The sequence below is a fragment of the Urocitellus parryii genome, chromosome 6, assembly GCF_045843805.1.
Source record: "Urocitellus parryii isolate mUroPar1 chromosome 6, mUroPar1.hap1, whole genome shotgun sequence".
NCBI classification, from domain to species: domain Eukaryota; kingdom Metazoa; phylum Chordata; class Mammalia; order Rodentia; family Sciuridae; genus Urocitellus; species Urocitellus parryii.
The window spans coordinates 186,953,306-186,975,539 of record NC_135536.1 but is presented as its reverse complement, the minus strand read 5'-3'; the positions used below and the strand labels follow the sequence as shown (position 1 = coordinate 186,975,539).

Below are 22,234 nucleotides of genomic sequence, written 5' to 3'. Positions count from 1 at the left end.
TGTCTCAGAGAAGAGCTGGAGGAGCCAGGGGGCTGGGAGAACAGAAGGCGGGCCAGGGGACTCTCGTCACTCGACCATCATGTTGAGGATGATCTCGCAGGTCATGTCTTCACCCAGGGCCCTGCCGCCAGCTGCTGTTTCCTCACGGGGGACAGGAGCCGCCTGGCCCGGGAGCAGGGCCCCGCTGGCCACGGAGACCTCTGCTGCAGCAGCCTCTGCGGGGACAGGGGAGAGGGCCTGTTAGGGACGTCTTCCAACCCACAGGCATCTCCTAACTCACCCTGGTGCCAGCCCTCTGCCTGAGTCACAGTCCCTTGAGCTCAGAACGGTCACTGCAGGAGTGGGCAGCAGCCTCCCCGTGAGATTTCCGTCTCCAGATAGGGGCACATGTGGGCATCACAGTGGGCAGGGGACAAATGGCTGCTGACCAGAGATGCTGCTATACAGGATGTGGCTCAGAGACCAGTCCTGCCCCCTGACTGCCAGTCTTATTGCAGAGCCCACAGCAGGACAAGGTCACAGCAAAGAGCCAGCTGCTGGTCGGCACATGTCCCTGGATCCGAGGACACCGAGGAGCCCGTCGGAGCCCTGCTGGGAACAGGCCACCACCTGCTCACAGAGCTCCCTGCAGTGCAGAGGGACAGTGGCGGCGGCAGGCCGCAGGCCCCAGTCAGCCACTCCCCAGCGGCCGGGCCAGGAGCTGCGAACCCACACCAATAGCATGTATGGCGGCAGCTTGCGGCTGCCGGAGGTGTTTCTGCCCCGGCATCGTGGGGTTGGGGAGGGCAGACGTGCCACGAGTGTGCTGTGGGCCACAGCGAGAGCTGTCTCGAGAGCCCAGGTCACCAAGACCTGAAGTCAGGTGACGTCATGCTTCTTGCTACCGTGAGCCAGGTCCCTTGTCTAAGACCACACGTTGCTTTTAACAGCTGTCCCCTAACACGGAAAAGCCCCTCCTCAGCCACAGTCAGAGCTTCCTGTCCCCGCCCTCCTGGAGCGTGGACCTTCAGGGCACCAGCCGGGTGCCCCTTTCCTGACCTGGACGGCGTGACTCCAGTTCCAAAGGTGAGTGTAGGGAGGAGGGGGACAGGGCCCTCTGTCCAGCTGGGCAAAGCTCCCCCTGGCCTCGGTGTCCAGGAAGCAGGTCTGAGCTCAGCTCCGCACAAGGAGGGCCCCTCCCCAGAGTCACCAGCTCACCTGCCCACGCTGCTGTTCTGTCCGACTCTTCTCCACAGCAAAAATGTCACCGACTTTGAAAAGGCAACCAAGCCATTCAGAATTTCAGTGAAGGTTACTCTAGTTCACACAGATTTTTGCCCAAGGTTTTCAAGGGCTTAACAGATGACTGTTTCTTCTTTTGGGTACCAGGGATGGACCCAGGGCACTTCACCACTGGGCCACATCCCCAGCCCTTTTAAAAAAATTTAAATTCAGAGACAGGGTGTCGCTAAGTTGCTGAGGCTGGTTCTGAACTCGTGATCCTCCTGCCTCAGCCTCCTGAGCTGTGGGGATTATAGGCCTGCACCACTGTGTATCGGGATTTCACAGATAACTTTTAAAGGACCTACTACATTATATGTGCAGAGGGAGAACTGCGGAGGAGCTGCTAGAGACCTGATTGGCAGGGAAGCCGTGTATTTCTATGGCGTTTTAGGACGGGTCCCAGCTCAGGTAGAGTGATGGGCCTCTCTGCCCTGGAGGACTGTGGGTAGGATTTCAGCCTCTTCCCAGCAGGGGCCAGGTTGTGGGTCACTCTCCTACCCAGCAGGTGGAGAAAGAAGGGATGCCAGCTGGAGGCCCCGGGCAGTGCTACAGGAACAGACTGGACACGCTGCCCTGGAGGAGACCAGGGTCCACGTGGGAGCAGACACTCAGCACAGAGTCACACCAATGCAGGATGGTCCTGGGCTCCTGAGGAGCAAGGCTAGCCCTGTCCGGGGGGAAAGACCTCAGGACCTGCCCGAGCATAGCAGTCACAGGATCAGGGCGAGGAGGGTGGCCACTGCACGGGCAGCAAAGGGTGATGGCCACGAGGGCCTGGTCTTCACAGCCCTGGGGGCCAAGGAGGGGCTGGGATGGGGTGGGGATGGGGCCTCCTGTGCACATTTGGAAGGTCTCCAGGTGGCTCAGCAGGGGCACCGAGAGGCCATGTCTTGGGTCAGGTGGAGACAGATGGTCAGAGCTCTGGGGAGCTCAAATCCCAGGCCAGGTGCCAGCAGGAGCTGTCACACAAGGATCGGGCGGCAGGGCCAGGTGTGCATGAGTGGGAGTTGGGGTGAGCAGCCTGCTGGTGGGTGCTGTTTCGCTCTGAGCACCGAGGAGAGCACCTGCACCTGGTCTAGCGGCAGGGCGCTCCTGCAGGACACTGGGGCCTTCTGCCACGTGACATTCAACACCGTCACTGGTATGGAGACATCTCCAGGCCAGGCCAGGTCTGCCACTGCTCACCCTTTCCTTCTGTTCTGACCCCGCGAGCACCGTGGGCAGCCCCGTGCCCTGGGCCCAAGGGGGAAGCCCCCAGAGCTGGCAGGTGACGGCAGGAAGTCCTCTGGGAATGGGGAGATGCAGGGTGCTGAGGAGCAGCCACCCAGCCCACCTGCCTGAGAAGAGGTCAGGAGCCCCTGCCCCGAGGCAGGGGGAGGGAGTCTGGGCTGGGGACACTGGACATCCACAGCCAGGCTGTGCTGCAGGACCTCAGCGTGGGGACCCCGGGGCCCAGCTGCAGCTTGCTTCCTGGACCCGGCAGGCTGGGCACCTGCTCCTTACTGCCTCAGTTCTGTCCTAGGTGGGAGGGCAGACCCGTGCAGGGCCACGGTCAGCAGGAGGAGACTCGTGCAAGCCCTGGGTGGACGTGTGAATTCCAGAAGGGACAGTGCTCCAGGGGGCAGAGGAGCCACTCTGGGGAGTGCCTATGAGGCTGGCCAGGGTGCTCCACTGGGGCCCCTCTGTCTGCCAGGACCCCGCCCGGCAGGACCTGGATTCCAGGCCTGGAGCAGGCGGCTGTGGAGTTCTGCAGGTGGAGAGGTGGGCGAGGGCAGGGAGATCCGTGGGCTGCTCCGAGGGGCCCAGAACCCACCCTGCGCAAAGCCCGGAAGGGTAAGGACTGCGCACACCTGTTCAGCGGCAGTTTCTGGAAACGGTGGATAAATGTTTAGTACAAGTATATCCCAAGTAGCGTGCGGGGCAGACTTATGCTGAACGATGATTCACGGCTCATCTGCAGTTTGAATGGCCTGGGCACCAGCTATGTGATCCCGCAGCTCTGAAGGGACGAAGGGTGGCACCACCCTCATGGGGACACCCACCAGTCATGGATGGAGGCTGGAGTCACAATGAGGACATTTAGAGGGGAGTGTTTGGGGGTAAGGCCACCTGCTCCGGGTCCTCTTCTCAGCTCAAAGGTTCAACCAGGAAAGGCGTGCACAGGGGCCAGTCCAGCCTGTGACCACCCTCACATGGACAAAGGGCAGGAGGAGGGTGAGGACCCCCCAGATGAGGCCATGCTGGGCTTCTCCACAGACCTTCCGTCTGAAGACAAGTGTCTTTACAGGAGGAGACACAGGCACAGAGGGCAGGAGGCCACCTGAGGAGGAGGCCACCGGCCAGGGGATGCTGGCAGCCACCAGAGGCAGGAGAGACTGTGGTCTGCAGCCCTGAGGGACACGCTCTGCTGAAGCCTGTGTGGGGCCTCTGGCCTCTGCAGCTGTCCTTGAGCCTCACAGACAAGCTTGGGAGGGCCTAAGTGGCCCTTCTCTCCTCCAGACCCCCCAGCAGAACCAGGGCACCCTCCCTGCGTCACCAACAGAACCTGCCCACCGTGGCCAGAGGCAGCAGCCAGGAGCCCTCCACCTGAGTGGACAGGCTGTTTCTGGCCATGTCCCCTGCAGTGACCCTCAGTTCAGAGAGGTCACCATCCCAGGGAAAACGAGTTTGAGTAAAGGAGGTACCGTCATCCTTTCCTGCTTCCTGGGGGACTGTCGGCCGCCTCTTCCTCATCCGTCTTCCTTTCCCTGAGGTGGCCGCCCTCTCCTGGCCCGAGTCACACTTCTCTGCGTGTCTGTGCATGTTGCTCTGCGGGAGAGACGGAGGCACCGTGAGGTCGCGTCCCCGGCTGCATTGAACACCAGCTGGAGGACGAGCCTCGGCAAGACAGCAGGCAACGGGCGCCCTCACGACCCTGGACGGGAAAGAGGACGTTCTCACAGGGACCCTTCCTGCTGAGCCGGTCTGGCCCAGCTCGCCGGCCTAGATTGTTTTTATAACAGGAGTCGACGAGACGGCAGCAGCCTGGAAGCCGCTCCTCTCTAAGTGAGGACTGATAACCACAGATTCCTGTCGATTTTACAGAACTGGGGGCCGGGCTGTCCTGCCAGCTTCTCTCCTGGACCTACTGGGCACGAGGACACAGGTGGCTACTGATGAAAGTGTACCTGACACTCAAAATTGGAAACAAAGTCAAGTATTGCCCAGTCAAGCCCAAGAGCGACACATTCTTAGTTAATGAGCACAGAGGATGACTTAAAATCAGCGAGAAAATTGTCACTATTTCTAAAGTTCCCATGCAAACGTGAAAGCTGGTTGTCTCGAATTTGCTGATCACATGAAACGCCCCACCTCGCCTCTGCCCTGACGTGGACCTGCTGCCAGAAGCGTCCTGCTCTATGGCAGGAGAGCACACTAAGAGGAGGCCCGGGAGGTCCCTTCGGCTCCTCCCGGTTGGGCTCGGCCAATGAGGTTGGCACCCTCTGACCAGGGGTCCCATCTGCCCTGCAATTTCTATCAGAGTGCAGCTGTGTCCGTCACTCACTGCCCACAGTGGCAGCGGTGGTGGTGGCCAGTGTGATGCTGTGGCAGGCCGTTCCCTGGTCGATAAGGTGCTCAGGAGTGCTCCGCCTTTTGGGAGGCCAAAGATTCTTTGAAAATGAGAGAAAAGCAAAGGTGCTACCAGCACGCGACCTCCTGAGACTCAGGGCCGGGCGGCGGCTCTGCACCCCAGGCTCAGCCAGCCTGTGAGCAGCAGCTGGGGGGACGCTCTCAGCCTGGCCCTGTGGGGGGTGGGCTCAGCCATGTGCCTGAGAGAGCACTGAACCCAGCCAGGAGCCACCAGCATCCACTGGGCCAGGGTCCTCACTGGGGAGGACGGGTCTGGGACATTCTGGCCCCTGACCCCATCACTGTGACTGTGTCCATGAACAGAAGTCTGTGAATGATTTAATTATTAAAAATCATTTTGGATTCCGGTTTCCAGATACGCTTTATCTTACGATTAACAGCTTTGCAGAGATAAAATCCACAGACCACGGGACTTGTCCACTTAGAACGCAGACGCTGTGGTTCACTCACAGAGGCCACCACAGCCAACTTCAGGGACTCTGACCACCCCCAGGAAGCCCCACACCCACGAGGCCCCTCAGTGCTCAGCGGCCATGGGTCTACTCTCTGCGTCTGTGGATTTGCCATCCCAGACAATTCACCCGGAGGACCGTGCCCCAGCGGCTCCGGTCTGGCTTCAGTCAGGGCTCCTCACGCCGTAGCAGGTGCCCACCCTCCGCTCTGCCCCTAGTTGAGGACAGGCGACCTCATCCAGCACAGCAGCTTTGGCTGCTGGACACTCGAGGGGACTCCACCTGGGGGTACGAACTCGGGCCCTCGGGGGCTGGCGGTTCTCTTGGGCACTGCATCACGTGGTGACTGTGTGTGTCACTGGCGGGGACCTGCCCTGTCCAGGGTGGCTCCCCCATGCTGCAACCCACCGGCCACCCAAGAGAGTCCTGTCCCCCACCTTCACCCCCCTGCCGCCTGGCTGAGGGCCTCCCCTGGGTGGCCCTGGTGGCTTCTCACTGTGCTCGGACTTTCCCTGACACTTTCTATGTATCTACGGGTGACCTGCACGGCTCCTCTGCAAAAACGTCTGCTCAGATACTTTAAACTTGGGTTCTGCTGTTTTTAGCAAGGTGTCTGTCTCCTCGAGTTGGAGGGTTCTTCAGATATTCTAGATACAAGCCCCCACGAGCCTCCTGCGTGGAAGACAGACACTGTCTGACGCCATGTTCCCTGGGACCACGTGGCAGACGCCCCTTCCCTGCCATCCCGCTCACACGGGGGCACCCGGGGCCATTCTGCTCTTGAGGATGCTGCTCTCGGGCACTCGGTGTGGGCGATGCCACCTGTACCACCACCACCACTTTCATTTGAAATCCTGCACAAACAGGGTTGAGGTTCCAGAACTATCCACTGCACTGCTCAGAAAAACACAGCTACACAGCTATTTTCACAGAAAGTACAGTTTCCCCATAAAACCGTCAAATACAGATAACCGAGGGCCCAGCAAACCTGGAGCATACATCCTCCGCGGACCTCGCTGGCCACCCGTGCTGGTTTTAAAACCCCGCCCACTCGCCCACAGTCCTGTTCTCACAGAGGGCTGTGCACCCCTTGTGGGTGGTACACTCCGTGACTCACTTCTGATGAAGGGACTTGTGTCACCCGAGACGAGGCGGCGACAGGCACTGGCCTCCCTCCCGTTCCCCCACGTGCCCTGGGCAGGGAGGACGCAGTGGCCCCATGCAGCTGAGGCCGGCAGCAGGAGGAGCCGAGGTGGAAGTGGGTCCCCCACCGACCCACCTGCCGGCAGCCTCAGGCGACCCAGAGCCAGACCCAGTAGAGGAGCCTGTCCCCAGCGACCGACCCACAGAACATTCGCCGCCTTAAGCCACAAGTTCTGGGGTGACTTGTCATGAAGACACGGACGAACACAGCACCCGGGAGAAGGACAGGAGGCGCGAGTCTGTCTCCCAGCAGGGCACCCGGGAAACGCCCAGAGCCACATCCCTCTGTGAGGTGGCCTCCATCTAGTTCTCAGGGACAATCTAAAAACAAGTTTCGAGAGCTGAGGCCCCTTCCGGAGTCAGAACTCCCCCCAACCACCAGCTAGGCGTGGTGCGAGGGACTGCCCGCTTTGGGGGACAGGAGACGGCCTGTTGGTGAGATCTGACCTCCCAAGGTGACAGAGGCTGCGGCGTCCACGCCTGGCTGGTGGTGGACACTAGCCTGAGCCTGCGTCCTCCCGGGCTCACGGCGCTGCGGGCTTACCCAGCGGGAGAAGCCCTTGCCGCACTTGGGGCACTTGTGCACTGTGGGGATGAAGTCCGAGTCGTGGTACTTCCGGAAGTGGACGTTGAGAAGCTGCTTCTGCCGGAAGCGCTTGTCGCAGGAAAGGCACTCGAAGGGCTTCTCCCCCGTGTGGGTGCGGACGTGGACGGTCATGTGGCGCTCCTAGGGCCAGGAGGAGCAGGGCTCAGCTGGTGGAAGGCCTCCACCCACCACCAGCCCTGCTTCCCCCCTCCCAGCAGAAGGGCCACCAAACGAGCAAGACTGCTGGCACGCTGTGGGCACAGTGCCACCGTCCCACCCCGCCACGGGGTTGGTGCTCTAGTCAGCTCTGTGTGGGCTCCGAGTCCACCCTGGGGGTGAGTGGTGAGATGATGACCCCATGATCCACAAAGAGTCCCCTATAGTGACCTGCAGACAGCACTGCAGACCCAGGTTCACAGGCAGTGGACCTGCGGCACAGGAAGTACCGCGTGCCTGAACCTCTGTCCACCTACTGCCCAACAGAGCCCCTGCTAGACCCTGCAGAGCTCGACCGCAGGTCTTCACGCTGGTCTTAAAGCATGACGGTGGGAATAACTGTCCTTAGTGAAGAAAGGACTAGATGTGTCAAAAGTAAGACCACAGGAGTGACTTGGGAGACAGGCGCAAGTCACGCCAAGCATATCCCGTTGGTATCAGCTGGGCACAGTGGCACATGCCTGTGACCGCGGCAGCTCAGGAGGCTGAGGCAGGAGGGGATTTTGAAAAGTAAAAATAAAATCAATTCGCTAAAAAATAACAAACCAACGACTCGTTAACATATTTCTGTAGAAATATATATTTCTCAAAGCAAAACAAAAATAGTACTAATGTCTGTCTAACAGTCTAGGTTGCTCACTGCAATACTTGGGACAATCAGAAATGCAAAACTATTCATGGTTTATCTGAAATTCAAATTTAACTGTCTGGTGTTTTTTTTATTTGCTGAATCTGACAATCTTCCAAAGAATTTAGGTGGAATCCTATCCCTGATTCTACCCTGATGTGTGTGGAAGTAACTGAGGAAATCACAGATATGTAGTTAGAAAAGGAAGCAGAATTTTAATAGTTTTTTTTTCAAATAAGTGTGGATATTGCTCTTTGATATTATGCCCAAAATCAATAAATGGTGTTTCCTAGTTGGGCACGGTGGCACACGCCTGTGATCCCAGTGGCTGGGAGGCTGAGACAGGAGGATCGAAAGTTCAAAGCCAGCCTCAGCAACTTAGCGAGATCCTAAGCAACTCAGTGAGACCCTGTCTCTAAATAAAATTCAAAATAAGGCTGGGGATGTGGCTCAGTGGTCGAGTGCCCCTGAGTTCAATCCCTGGTAGCCCCCCACCCCCCCAAAAATGGTGTTTCTTCACGTTCAGTTGCAGTGGAACCTGAAACCGTGCCTGTCAACTTTCTGTCCCATTGTCCCGAAAACCCTTTGGTCTACACTGTGCCCTGGATCTTCTGTCCATGCATGATTCTGTAACACCTTGGACTGGTCACTTGGAAAGTATCAGTGTAGGGGCTTTGGCGATTCTGTAAAGTTGACACATTTGCTGCTGGTGCCCCGAGGCTACCACAGTGACCCACAGGCCCATGGGGTCACTGCTTTGGGCCAGACACCACCATGGCCCTGGCACCTAGTGCAAATGCCACACAGCTCAAAGGGACGTGTTGGCATTCTTATGACAGTGGCTTGGCTGGGGTGGGCCCCTGACTGGTCCCAGGGGCCTCGGGCTGCTGCTTGACACTGGCTTCTGGCCACTCTGGATGTGCCAGGCTCCTTCAGCAGTTTCCCAACGAGGGAAGCCGGCTCCGCCCTCCTCCAGGGCCCCGCCACGCCACCTTCCTGCCACCCGGGGGCACCAGCGCGGTACCTGCTTGCAGGCGTAGCTGCAGTGCTGGCACTTGAACCTCTTCTCGTTCCTGTGGGTCTTCTGGTGCTGAATGAGGGCGTAGCGCTCGTGGAACCCGGCGGAGCAGTAGCGGCACCTCATCTCCGTGGCCTTGTAGGTGTGCAGGTTGCGCAAGTGCACACCTGAAAGAGTTGCGGACACAGCCGCCCCAGACTGTCACCTCCTGTCAGGTGCTGACCTCTGGCTTCCCTGGTGGGGCGGGTGGACTGTCTTGTGCACTGGAGGGTGTTCAGCAGCCTCCTGCCTCCACCTGCCAGACACCAGCAGCCTCCCTGCCTCCACCTGCCAGACACCAGCAGCCTCCCTGCCTCCACCTGCCAGACACCAGCAACCTCCCGCCTCCACTATGACAGCCCATATGCCTCCAGATAGTGCCCCACGTCCCTGTGTGCCCTGTTTCCAGCGGAGAGCCGCTGCTGTCAAGGAGCAGCTACGGGACCTTCATCTAACCCCCTCCAGTGTGGGTTAGGGTCTCATGAGGCTGGTCCTGCGGGAGCCAGAGTGTCCCTTTAACCAAGCTCCCGAGAACTGACCCATGGTGGGGGGCGGCCTCAGGATAACTAAGGCTCGCACATCATGAAGACAGCCCCTCCGCACTCGGACTCAACAGTCCTGCGGAGAGTCAGGCCCTGCCTTCCTCACATCCAGAGTGACCTGGGGCACACACACTGTCTGGCCACGCTCCAGAGCAATCTCTGCTGGACTAAGTCTCAGGGTGGCGTTTCTGTCACCGTGGGAAAGGCTGAACCAGAGCAGACAGCTGTGGCGGAGGGCCACCCTGCGAGGTCCGACCCGGACATCTCCAGAGTGGTTTCTCATGGTGGATGGAGCCTCCCGGGGTACGTGGAACGTGTTACCCACAGGCATGTGACATAACTGTGCTCCTCTGCCACCGTGTCAGAAAGCCTTTTAGCCTCTCTCAGCAACCGGCTCGTGATCCTGGGCTCCTCCCCAGTCCCACTGGGCTGTGTCTGGGGTGAGTCGAGATCGACAGAATGTTCCAGATGAAAAACAAAAGATCTGTCAAACATTTCTACTATTTTTGGGGAACTATTTCAAAACATTTTATCTCACCTCTAGAATTCCTCAGAGCCAACTGCGGAATTTTTATTTTTGCCAACACATTTTGAGCGCCATCGCGTCATGAATTCGGGAAAGAGAAAAAAGGCCACCGGAAGGGAGGCCAAGGAGCCAGGAGCCAGGCGCTCGGTCTCCTCTCCCACCCAGTCCCCAGGCTGAATCCCTGGTGTGCAGTCCCCCAGTGTCCCTCCTGTCCTGTGGTGTCCCCGAAGCTCAGCAGAGGAGTGTGGCCTCTGTGTCAGAGTCACCCTAGTGAAGTGATTCCCCTGAAGGGAGCCTTCTGTGCCCTTGGTGCCCGGCTGGCCCCCAACTTGGGGAGAGAGCACCCGCAGAGCTAGAGTGACAGTCTACCGGCCCTAGCACCAGGGTCAGGGGACTCTGGGGCAGGCCGTTCTAGGTCTCTGAGCCACAGTGTCTTCCTCCCTAAGAGCAGGTCAACGTGGACTAAAGTATCACTTGAGACCCTGGTTTGGGACCCACCACGTGTGGACAGGCCCAGCACGGAAACCTGCCGAGGCTGCACTTGAGGAGCCTGCCACCAGATGGCGCCACAAGACCTCTGGAAAAAAACTGGTCCCTGGACCAGAGCGGCCGGGCAGGCTCCAGACCGGCTCTGCCTTTGCCGGCTGTGCCCAGAGGGGGCCGCCAGCACCATGCTGGGAGGGAGGGAGGGTCAGACACTCACGCAGGTCGCTCTTCCGCGCGATGATGGTGGCACAGTGGGGACACTGGTACTTGGGCACGTTCTCGCTGTGCTTCTGCAGCACGTGGATCTTCATGGTCCCGCTCTGGGTGAACCGGGCGTGACAGACGTGGCACTCGTAGGGCTTCTCACCTACGACAGGGACGGAACCACCCCCTGGAGCGCGGCTCACCCCTCTAAAAGATGCCTGGTGCCTGCAGCTTCCCCACCAACCCCTTTCTCACAGGTGTGAGCCCCTAAATCAAGCCAGACAGCGTCCACTGGGCCCAGCTGTGTCCACGTGGCCCAGACCTGGAGGCTACTGGCCCACTCAGGTGGGCGCACGGCTGTCATCCTCAGGGTCATAAAAGGCACAGAGAGGAACAGACACGTTGTTCATGCAACCCAACAGCGTGTCCACCGCGGGGCCGGCAAACCTGTTATATATGTTTGGCCTTAAAGCTGAAGGATGGGTTAAGGGGTGGACTTTGAGGCACCTGAACAACCCACAGGAATAAATGCTAGGGGAGCTTGCCGCACTGGGTACAGCGGGCGCTTCTGTGCCTCCCCTTCAACGCTCAACACAGTTCAAAAGCCCCGTGGCCACAGAAATCCACGTTCTAAAGAAGCCCGGACGTGGCCACGGGGCGGGCCTCACCCGAGTGTGTGCGCATGTGGCGCTTCAGCTTGTAGGAGTCCTTGCTGGCGTAGCTGCACAGGCGGCACTGGAAGGGGCGCTCCCCCGTGTGTGAGCGGATGTGGCGCTTCAGCTTGCTGGCCTGGAGCAGAGGGAAGGCCGCTGAGAAACGGGAGCTCAGCCAGCTTACAGCAGAGACCTCAGGGAACCAGGCCTGAGCCCCAGAGCCCATGTCCCCAAAAGTATCAAGCAGCCGCTGCCTTTGGCATTTGGTTGTGGGCACTTTCCATTCGAGGTGTGAGACCTTTGGGGACAGACAGCTGGAGGCACTCTGCTGTTCAACCTCACTCTACAAAGGGACACTGGGAACCTCGCCGGTCAGAGCCACGTGGGTTTATTTCCAAGGCCACTGACGCTCACAGCAGCACAAGTGTAGGGATGTGTGTTACTGGTTTCTTTTTAAGAAAATAAATCGGAATTTGATTAGTTAGTTAAATAGTGAACACGGAACCCCCCATTTGGTCATTTCTGGCTGCCTGCTTTCCCTCCTTCTAGAACTGTTCTTCTGCTGTGTTGCTTGTGTGTTCTGCAGGAGACAGAGGGTGGTCACCAAGGCCCACAGCATCCTGCTTATGGTCACCTAGGGCTACACTCAGTCTGCTTCCCAGGAGAGTGAAAGCTATGCACAGGCCAGGAGAACCTTCAAGAACAGGGGAAGTGTAGGATGGAAAACGAACCAAACTGAACGACTTAGCTTAATTATCCAGGAGAAGAGTGGATGTCTCTGAGCATTTTAGAAAGCCAAGCAAAAAGAATTTTAAAAATCACAGCATGAAGGTTTGAGTCAGACAAGTGGACTGACTGGTCGAGGAAGGCCGTGTGCAATGTCTCGAAATGACTTTTCAACGTAGGATGGGCCAGGGGACCTCAAAGGCCTTCTGAAACAGTGCATCCCTCACACCCGGCCAGCCGGCCAGTGTGCACAGGGATGGAGCCTCCCCACCCTAACGCAGACCAGCAGGCACCATCTGGAAAGGGCTCCGAAGAGCAGAGAGCAGCAGCCCGGTGGCCAGGCAGCATGGAGGCTCTGGAGCTGGAAGCTCATGCCCAGAACCCACCGGGCAACAAGACTCCATCCCCAGCTCAGGGTCCTCGGGCACCTCTGTGCTTTGAAACCTCGTTCTGTGTCTGCGTCCCATGTCACAACCTTTAACTCACATGAGTGAGAGTCTTTAGAGACAGCAAGAGCAGGCAGAAATGCCTGGAATCAGTTCCCTCCCTTGTGAAACGCTCTTGCCCCATGACTGGATCTCCACACTAGCTGTCCCCTTTAGCTCAGTTCCAACTGACCAGGCCCAGCCAGGACCCAGCATGCTCCTGAACCGAGCGAGTCCCGAAATTTAACTGACTTTGAAAAGTAAATGCGGTTGCATCTGCTAAACCTGCTACAGGTCTCTATAAAACTGCCTCCTTGAGTGACCTTGAAAATAACAGGTTTGGAAAGGGCGCTCCCTCTGTAATTAAGAGTGGAAAAGGCTGTGATTACATCTTCCAGCACGCTGCTTTGCATCTGAGGCAGGGACACTGAGGTCAGCTCAAAAACTTCAGCAAAAATTCAGATGGGGTGGGTCTTAGTCCAGTGAGGGAGCAAGCACGGGCCCAGCATGTGCAAGGCCCTGGGCTTAATCCCCCAGAACTGCCACAAAAAAAAAAAAAAATTTAGATTGGATCTGTGTTTTATGTGAGAGCAAATACATTTCAATTTTGTAGCACCGAGAATGACATATTAGGTGGACCTTTCCAGCAAATTGGAGAATTATTTCTTGACCACAGTAATTTCATTTGTGATTTGTATAACTTCAAGTATTATTTTCACTGATGAGTAATCAAAGAGGGAATGAAATCCAATCCTCTGTGTTCTGCTTAGAAAACAGAGTGCGTAGTACTCCCTGCATGAATTTGAAGCAAGCCCCGTCTTCAGGAAAACCTCTCTTGGGCTGGGTCCTCCCAGTGGCCCCGGGGTTGGCGCTGGCCGAGGCAGTGGGTGGGAGGGGACCTACCTCCACGCTCGCGTATTTGCACAAGGAGCAGCTGAAGGGCTTCTCGTGGGTGTGTCTGTAGCGCCTGTGCCGGACGAGCTCCCCGCTGGTCACAAAGGCCATGTCGCAGTCCCCACACTTGTAGGGCCTGGTTCCTACAAAATCACAGTGTTCACACCTTAACAAGCTGCAACCACAAAATGTCCCAGGATTTCATAACTTCTAAATTACACTCAAACTCAAAATGCTTCAAAAATCAAGGAGGAGCTCTTTAGGCTATAAATATCACAGACGCCTGTGGGAGAAATCTTGGTAACGTTCAGTGCTTTTAACTTAAGTGCAAGAACAACCGGAACCAGCAGAACTGAACTACAAAACAACCCGGGACCGCAGCCCACGACCCTGGGAGGACGCTGCCAGACGGCAGGCGGTAGGAGCCCTGCGCACACTGCACCTTGGACACCGCTACGGAAGGTTTAATGCACAAGTTAGAGATGAACTAACGACGGCTGAGACCAACAATAACTAATAATAAAATAGAGTTGTAATAACACACTGGGATAAAAGTTAACTTGAAACCTATGAACTGTTTATTTCTGGAATGTTCCATTTAGCAGTTCTGGACTGCAGGTGACCATAGGGCACTGAAGCCACAGAGAGTGAAGGAGGGGAGGAAAAGCCCCTTCTCCTTCTGCATGAGCCTTGGCCTGCCCCAGGGACAGCCCCGGGGCCACTGCACCTGTGTGGGTGTTGACGTGGTTCCGCAGCAGAGTGACGGTTCGGAACGCCTTCAGGCAAAGGTGGCACATGTGGGGCTTCTCGCTGGTGTGGGTTTTCATGTGACGATTGAAACTCGAGACTCTAGAGGAGGTGAACACGCAGGCGCTGCAGCGGAAGGTCCGGAAGGTCCGCTTGGCTGCTGTGGGGAGACAAGAGAAAGCACCTGGTCACCGGAGTCTTCCTTTAGCAGCCCCAGGGCTATTGAAACACATCAGGGCAGGCAGCAGCTTAGGAGCCAGCGGGAGCAGCTAGGGACGCCGTGCCCCTGGACTCACACTTGCAGTTACAAACCGCTGACGGCGTTTCAGTCCAAATGCTTGATACCAGTACCAGGGAGAGCAACGCCAGGCTCATTCATAAAATTTACAATTGTTTCATTTGAGCTGGCCAGTGGCTTCCCAAAGACTTGTCTTTGCCTCCCTAATCTGGAATCACCCAGTGCAAAAGAGGCTACCTGGGGTGGTGTGGGAGGAGGACATTGTTTGAAAACATTCCTGAGCAACAGGCAGCAGGGAAAAGCAGCTCTGGGGAACAGGCGGAGGGGTGAGGTGTTTTGGGGACACAGGCTTTGAAGACCTGGGAATGAAGAAGGCCGTGCACAGGCCTGGGGTTGTGGCTCAGCAGCAGAGCATTTGCCTCGCATGTACGAGGCCCTGGGTTCCAGCCTCAGCACCCCATAAAAACAAATAAATAAAATAAAGGTTTTGTGTCCAACTGCAACTAACAAAATAAATATTTTGTTTAAAAAAAAAAAAAAGGTGGGCACACACATGCCCAGGGCTTATGCCTGACTGGAAAAGGCTCTCAGCACTCAGCCCTGGCTGACCTTGATGTTCTTGGAATCGGGAAGTGAAGGCTGAGGCAGAGCTGTCAATCACCTGGGTGAACACTGGGAAGGCCAGGCCCAGCACACACATGTTCTTCAGCAAGACCCAAACAGATTTCATTTTACTTTTTGGTTTCAGGTGTTGAAGGAAATCCTTGCCCAATTATTAGCAGAGGGTTGCAGCAGGCACACAAAGCAAAGAATAGACATTTTACCAGCCCAGCAAATACAAGGAGCAGCCACCAACAGCCCTGGGGAGGGAAAGAATGTGATTTACAGAGCTGCCCCCTTAAGAAAGCATGCATGGGTCTCAGCAAAGCAAGACAAGGTATGTCCAGAAATAGGGAAATACGATGATTCATAAGATAAAAAGCTGAAAAAAAACTGCACCCCAGGAAGTTCAGACACCTGACGTACCAAAGACTTTGAATCAATGATTTTAATCATGTTCAAATACCTAAAAAAACAGTGTGTAAAGAGCTGAAAGAAACCACGAAATGGTATCTCACCAAATTGAGAATATCAATAAAAAGATTAAACTTCCAAAAAAAAAAAAAAATAGAAATCCTAGAATGTAAAAATGCAGTAACTGAAATGAAAAATACATAAAGTGTCCCAATAGCAATTCCAAGCAGAAAGGAGAATGAATCAGTGAATCTGAAGAGAGGGCAAGTGAGATCACTGTTTGGAAATAGAAATAAAAAGGAAGAAAGTAAGCAGAGCCTGAGAGACCTGTGGGACATCCTCAATGGTACTAAGACATCCAGGAAGCAAGGGCAGGGGAAAAGTTTTTTTTTGCAAAAATAACTGCAGAAAACTTCCCAAATGTGATGAGAAACTCTACACACCGAGGAGCCCGCTGAACCACACCCATACTGGAGTCAAACTGAAAGACAGAGGCAGTCTGGAAAGCAGAACCTGAGATGAGACTCTCGCCCACACGGAGGCTGGACAAGATGAGCGGCTGACCACCACTGGAACCATGGAGGCTGGAAGGCAGTGGAACCCGTGGTCAGGAGCTGACAAGGGAAACCAGCAATTCCACAGTGGGCAAGAGCATCCTTCAGCACCGAAGGAGACATTCAGACCCTGCCAGCTAGACAGAAGCTGAGCAAGTCTGCAACGGGCAGACTGTCCCATAAACACTGCTACGGAGACTCCACAGGCTGAACAGAAGGACACTGGATATACCTCGAATCCACAACAACACAGGCTCACTAGAAATGCCATCCTCTTTTGTGTGACTCCTCTTTCTCCCTGTTGGTCTAAAACAGAACAGCATAAAACAGAGTCATGTATCTGTGTTAATGGGCACACAATGTATAAACGTTGTTCTGGGAAAATAACGATATGGACGAGTGGAAAGTAAAATTACCGAAGAGCGTTGTTTCTAAAAATGTACTGTTGAAAGGAAAGTGGCATTAACTTGAATTAGATTGCTATAAATTGAGATGTTAAATGCAATTCCAAGGACAATCAATGAAAATGAATCAAAAATGTATTAAAATGAAGGCAGAGTAGAAAATAGTACTCCACATGAAGGAAAGCAGTCATAGAAGAACAGAGGGGGAAAATATGACAGTTCAAAAAAACTGAGCTGGGTACAATGGCACATGCCTGTAATCCTAGTGACTCGGGAGGCTGAGGCAGAAGGATCACAAGTTCAAAGCCAGCCTCAGCAACTTAGCAAGGCCTGAGGTAACTTAGCAAGACTCTGTCTCAATTTAAAACATAAAAAGGGCTGGGAGGGGTGTGGCTTTGTGATTAAGCACCCCTGGGTTAAATTCCTACTACCAAAAAGAAAAAGAAAAAAAGAAAAAGAAAAAAAAATCCTTCCTTATCAATAAGTAGATCCAATTCTCCAATTAAAAGGCAGATATTTGCAAAAAAGGACAAAAAACATGGTCCGACCACTTGCCTTCTGCACGGAACTTGTTTTATATTCAAAGGCACAACAAGGCTGACAGTAAATAAAGGGAAAGTGCACGGGCAGAGCCACCAAAGGAGGCCTGGAGTGGTGACACAGACAACAGACAATACTGACTGGTGTCAAAAATGACATCCCATAAGGTTAAAGGGTCATCCGTCATCAAGTCAGGACAGTTACAAATCACATGCACTTAGCTGAAACTAGAAACAGCTCATGATAGCTGCAGACTTCGACGCCACCCTTTAAACTACAGACGATGCAGATCAGCAAGGAAACGGAAGATTTCAGCAGCGCCGTAGCCAAGCAGGCATGACCGACAGCTACGCAACACCGCACAGCAGCAGCTCTGCGTCTCCCAGGAGCACCCCAGGAGGCTCTGGGCAGAGCAAATGGCAGGCTGCAATACAAGGCTGGATGAATTCTTTAAAAGGCAGAAATCTTACAGAGCACGCCTCGGACCATAGGGAATAGAATTAGAAACCCCTATCAAGGCGAATTCATGAATATGTGGAAGTTCAGCAACACGCTCCTAAGGCCAATGGGTCAAAGAAGAAATCACAGGAAGATCAAAAAATACTCTGCGATAAACAAAAGGGAAATGGAAGAGACCAAGGCTCACGTGATGGACCTAAAGCAGCGCTTGGAGGGAGAATTTCAGCGGTGAACACTTGACACTGTAAAAAAGAAAAGTTTAAAATCAGTAACATAACTGTATACCTTGAAAAACAAGAAAAAGAAGATAGATCTAAGCCCAAAGCTAGTAGAAGGAAATAATAAAGAGAGCGGTGAAACATTAAACAGAAAATAGAGAAGACCAACCAAAACTAAAGGTGGATTTTTTGAAATCAACCTGACACACCATTACCTAGACTCTGAACCAAGGGGTGAGGGGAAACACTCAAATTAAAGTCAGGAAGGAGGAGGGGTCATTACTAGCAATCTGCAGAAGTACACAGGACATGAGCATGAGAGCACTGTGGACAAATGGGATAGCCCAGATGAAGTGGAAACTTCCGAGGAGCACACAAATGGCCAGAACTGACCAAGGAGAAACAGAAAATCTGCACAGACATACAGCAGTAAAGGGATGGGTCCAGCCAGGCTCAGTGGACACACCTCCATCCCAGCGATTCCAGAGCCTGGGGCAGGAGGATTACAAGTTCAAAGCCAGCTCTGGCAACTCAGCCAAACCTTTCTCAAAATAAAACATTTTTACAAAGGGCCAGGGAGGCATGTAGTTCAGTGGTAGAGCACCCCTGGGTTCAATCCCCAGCACTGCCAAAAAGAAACAAAGAAAAGAGGGAGAAAGAGAGAGAAGAGAGAGAGACAGAGATACTGACTTGGTCACAAGCTTCCCACAAAGACCATCCCAGGACAAGACCAGTGTGCTGATTAACTCTAGTGACTATCTGAACATTGACCCCACCCAGCCTCAAACTTCTCTCCCCAACTATCCCAGCTATCCCAAGAGGACAGCATCGCTCTGACGGGAAAGCAGACAAAGGCATCCCAAGAAACCCGCAGAGCAAGCTCCCTTCTGACCAAACGTCCAATACAACACTAGCACATCGAGTCAGCAATGGCGAGGACGGGGCGCCAGGCCAGGTGGGACCTGCCCAGGAACAGAGGGCCGTTCAAGGTACAGATCACTCAGTATAGCACCCACATGACAGGATGAAGGAGACAACCGCACACGGGCATCTCAGCAGTCTCACAGAACCCCACGCCCTTCTCTTGACAAAGTACTCAAGGGGCTTGAAATAGAAGGTGTATGGGTTGAACTGTAACCGCCCCCTGCCCCCAAATAGGTGCTTGTGAGCTTGTCCTTATTTGCAAATAGCATCTTTGCAAATGGAGTCAGGTTAAGATGAGGTCCTATTGGACGAAGGCAGGTCCTGATCTGATATGACTGGTGTCCTTCCAAGAAGAGGAAAGGAGACAGGAGGGTCCTGGAGAACTCCAGGGACAGCAGGGCCAGAGACGGGCATGTGGCACTGACAAGCCAAGGACAGCCATGACTGCTGGCAGCCCTAGAGGCTGAGAGGCCTGGAACGTATGGTTCCACAGAGTCTTCCTGGGGAGCACGGTTTCCCAAAAACTAGATTTCAGACTCCTAGCTCCAGCACTGTGGAAGATGACATTTCTGTGGCTTTGAGCCACCTAGTTTGTGGTGCTTGCCTACAAAAGCCCTGGAAAACTAACATGGGAAGGAGCCCACTGAGAAATGAGCAATCCAGTCCCCAAAGACACACCACGGGCAACAAGGGTGTGAGAAGCACTCGTCATCTGTCATTAGAGAGATGTCAATCACCCACAAGATGGCCATAACTTAAAAGCCACATGGGAAGTAAGTGTTAGAGGGGCCGAGGAGAGGCTAGAGCCCCACCACCCTGCTGGGGATGTAGATGGCTGCAGCCACTGTGGAAGTGTGGAAGGGCCACAAGAAGTCAAGCACAGGGCATCTGCATGACCCAGCACCTCCACACCTAAGTGTGCACCTCCAAATTGAAAACAGGTGTTCAAACCAAACCTTGGGCATGAACAGTCAAAGCAGCACCATTTGCACTAATGAAAAAGTGGAAACAACCCATGTCCAGCAAAGGAGGACTGGAAGAACACCATGTGATGTGTTCGGCAACAGAACACCGTTTAGTCATTAAAAGCTCACCAATGTAGGAGAGTTTCAACAACAGATGCGAAGTGAAAGCGGACAGACCAGAAGGCCACATGTGACAAGAGAGTGACCCCACTTGCGTGAAATGTCCACACCCAGGCCAATCCAGGAGGACAAAAAGTGGCCTGGGGGTTGCCAGGGGCCGAGGGCAGGAAATGACTGGTGGACAGAGGTTTCTTTTGGGAGAGACAAAACCAGACAGCAGGGAAGGTTGCACAAAATTGTGAATATGCTAAAACCCTGAAACGACCTACAACTGGGGAGTTCAGCAGGCCGTCTCCTGAGCACATGCCTGAGAAAGGGCCACGAAGCTACAGGCTGCAGAATCGACCTCCTGCACAAGCCCAAGGCAAGAAACCTCACGGAATGGCCTCGGCCACACGTGAGAGCCACAGGTGGTGGCAGTGTGCCTGGACAGCACGCTTCTTAACTGAGTCACCTCCCACTGGGCCACCTGTTGCCAGGAAAAGAATAATGCTGAGTGCTGCCAGGTAGGACAGACGCGCAGCACAGAGCACTTTCTGCTGCTTAGGCCAGTGGTCCCCACCGCTGTGGCTTCTTAGTCCCTCCCCCTGGCCTCACAGTCTCCTGAAGGAGTCTGCTCAGCTCCAGGGCCTGTCGTTCTTGCTCCTCCTCAATGGGGGAAGGGCTCACCCCGCTGTCCCGGTCTTACTTGGCCCCCTTCTCAGACTCCACTGGGGCTGCAAACGACACAGCAGTGTCCGGAGCTCAGTCTCCTATTTATGGGGACAATACTTTGCAGAACATTTTTACTGTGCTTTTAAAACTTGTGTGCAAAATGCAAAACACTTCTGAATTTGATTCACAATACAGAGCATTAGTTAAAATTTTCCCCATTTCCTGACGTTTTGAAAGCAACTAAAAGTCAGCCACTTAAAACTTCAATTACCACTGCCTTCCCACAAAGAAAAAGCAGCCCGGTTTTTGTAGTCTCTTATGCAAGATGGACAGGCCTACCCTTTGTTTTTCTTTGATTTTTTATAGAGCTGGCTTTTTCGACATCTGCTTGACCAGATGCAGGTTTATCTTGCTGTTCTTCCACGTTTAAATTGGAAATTGTCAGAACAATTTCATCTTTTCCTTCGTCTCCTGGCCTTGCTTCCACAAGAAAGAATTGCTCTTCTGTGCTTTCAGTTGATCGGTTTTCCACCACCAGCTGCTCCTCTTCCTCACCTTTTTCAAGCTGATCAACAAAAAACGAGCATTCAAACAAAGGCAACACTATTAATTACAGTCCAACTAAAATCTCTGCCTTGGACAAACCATAGAATATATGAAGAAAAGCAAAAATAAAAGATTATGCAGTGCAACCAAAATGCTTCAGCTGTAATAATTTATCGCTAGGGTTTTTGCGGTGAAACAAACTTTTTTTTTTTTTTTAAACACGATGCACCTATAGTATTTGAGTTAGCATAACTTTAAAACCCCTAATAAAAAAAGAAACAAAGGTCTCCCAGGATTTTCCTGGGAATTATTTTTTACTGTGTTTAATCTTAAACTGCAAATTAGCTTGTCCGTTGGTAATATTGCACAAAGCCGAGTTTTACAATACGGTTTTATTTTCATCTTTTGTGCACAGGGTCGGTTTAACAATTGTACCTTGGTCAATCCTGTGCTTTGGGCCCCGCTGGCCGCTAACTGGCGCTCTTCGCCGGTTGCGGACACGTTCTCCTCCAGCAGGTGGAACTGCATCACCTCCACCCCTTGCAGCGGGAACAGCTCTTCCTGGACGCTGATGGCCAGGCACTGCTGCGCACTCTGTTGGGGCTCTTCGCGGAGCCACAGCAGCGACGGCAGCCCGCTGTCGGCCTGCACCACCACCTGCACCTCCTCTGCCGGCTGTGCACTCAGCCAGCCCAGCTCCCGCATCTCCACGTCTTCAGAAGCCAAGTGCACGGTCTGCAGTGTCAGGATGTGCTTCTCGCTTGGGGCGGGCACCAGCGACAGCTCTCCCTCCAGGTGCTTGGCCTGCAGCTCGCTGGCGCCCTGCGGGCTCCCAGATCTGCGCACCGTTTCTTCCTGCATACCCTGCTCTGGGACTTGAGCCGGCAGCACATCAGGCTTTTTGATTTTGGTAAACTGCGCGGAAGGGCCCGAGACCTCGGTGGCGGCCATGGTGCCGCTGCCTGATTGGGAAAGAAGCCAGCGGTCTGGAAGGGCACAAAGGGCTGGGCCTAGGGGCTTCAGGGGTGATGCTGCTCTGGCTCAAAAGGGTCAGACCACAGTGACCCTGCGTGGCTCCAGAGGGCTGCATGGGAGGGACCTTGGCCGAAGCAATGTTCTAGAACGCAGGGGGGCCGGGCGTTCTGCCCAGTGAGGCCTAGGTGGGATGCATGCCCTCTCCACTCCGCAGGCCTCCACGTGCACCGCACTGGCCCAACCCCTCAGGAGCAGGGAGCCTGCGGCCTGGTGACTCCTGACCCATCCCACAGGCCAGGTCTCCAGCGCCAGGGGCCCCCCTCCTCGCTTCCCTGGCACCCTCCGCCCTTGCCCTTCCCACCCTAAGGTACAGTCTGTGCTGGTA

General features: G+C 54.5%; 1 protein-coding gene across 1 annotated transcript; it reads right to left on the bottom strand.

Annotated features, from left to right (window-relative positions):
- Positions 1-66: 66 nt before the first annotated feature.
- On the bottom strand, positions 67-21,825 carry Ctcfl (CCCTC-binding factor like). The gene is made up of 10 exons (XM_026406773.2): positions 21,310-21,825; positions 20,660-20,893; positions 14,219-14,390; positions 13,501-13,634; positions 11,462-11,582; positions 10,807-10,956; positions 9,003-9,163; positions 7,093-7,275; positions 3,912-4,071; positions 67-215 (listed from the first exon to the last, which is right to left on the bottom strand). The coding sequence occupies exons 1-10, from the start codon at positions 21,823-21,825 to the stop codon at positions 67-69; spliced, it is 1,980 nt and encodes a 659-aa protein (XP_026262558.2).
- Positions 21,826-22,234: the final 409 nt, after the last annotated feature.

Coding starts and splice junctions, on each gene's coding strand:
- Ctcfl (XM_026406773.2), bottom strand. CDS start 21,825: ATGGCCGCCACCGAGGTCTCGGGCCCTTCCGCGCAGTTTACCAAAATC. Junction 7,276..9,002: donor GCAGCTACGCCTGCAAGCAG/GTACCGCGCTGG, acceptor TCCTGGCCCTAG/GAGCGCCACATGACCGTCCA. Junction 4,072..7,092: donor GCAAGGGCTTCTCCCGCTGG/GTAAGCCCGCAG, acceptor TCTCTCCCGCAG/AGCAACATGCACAGACACGC.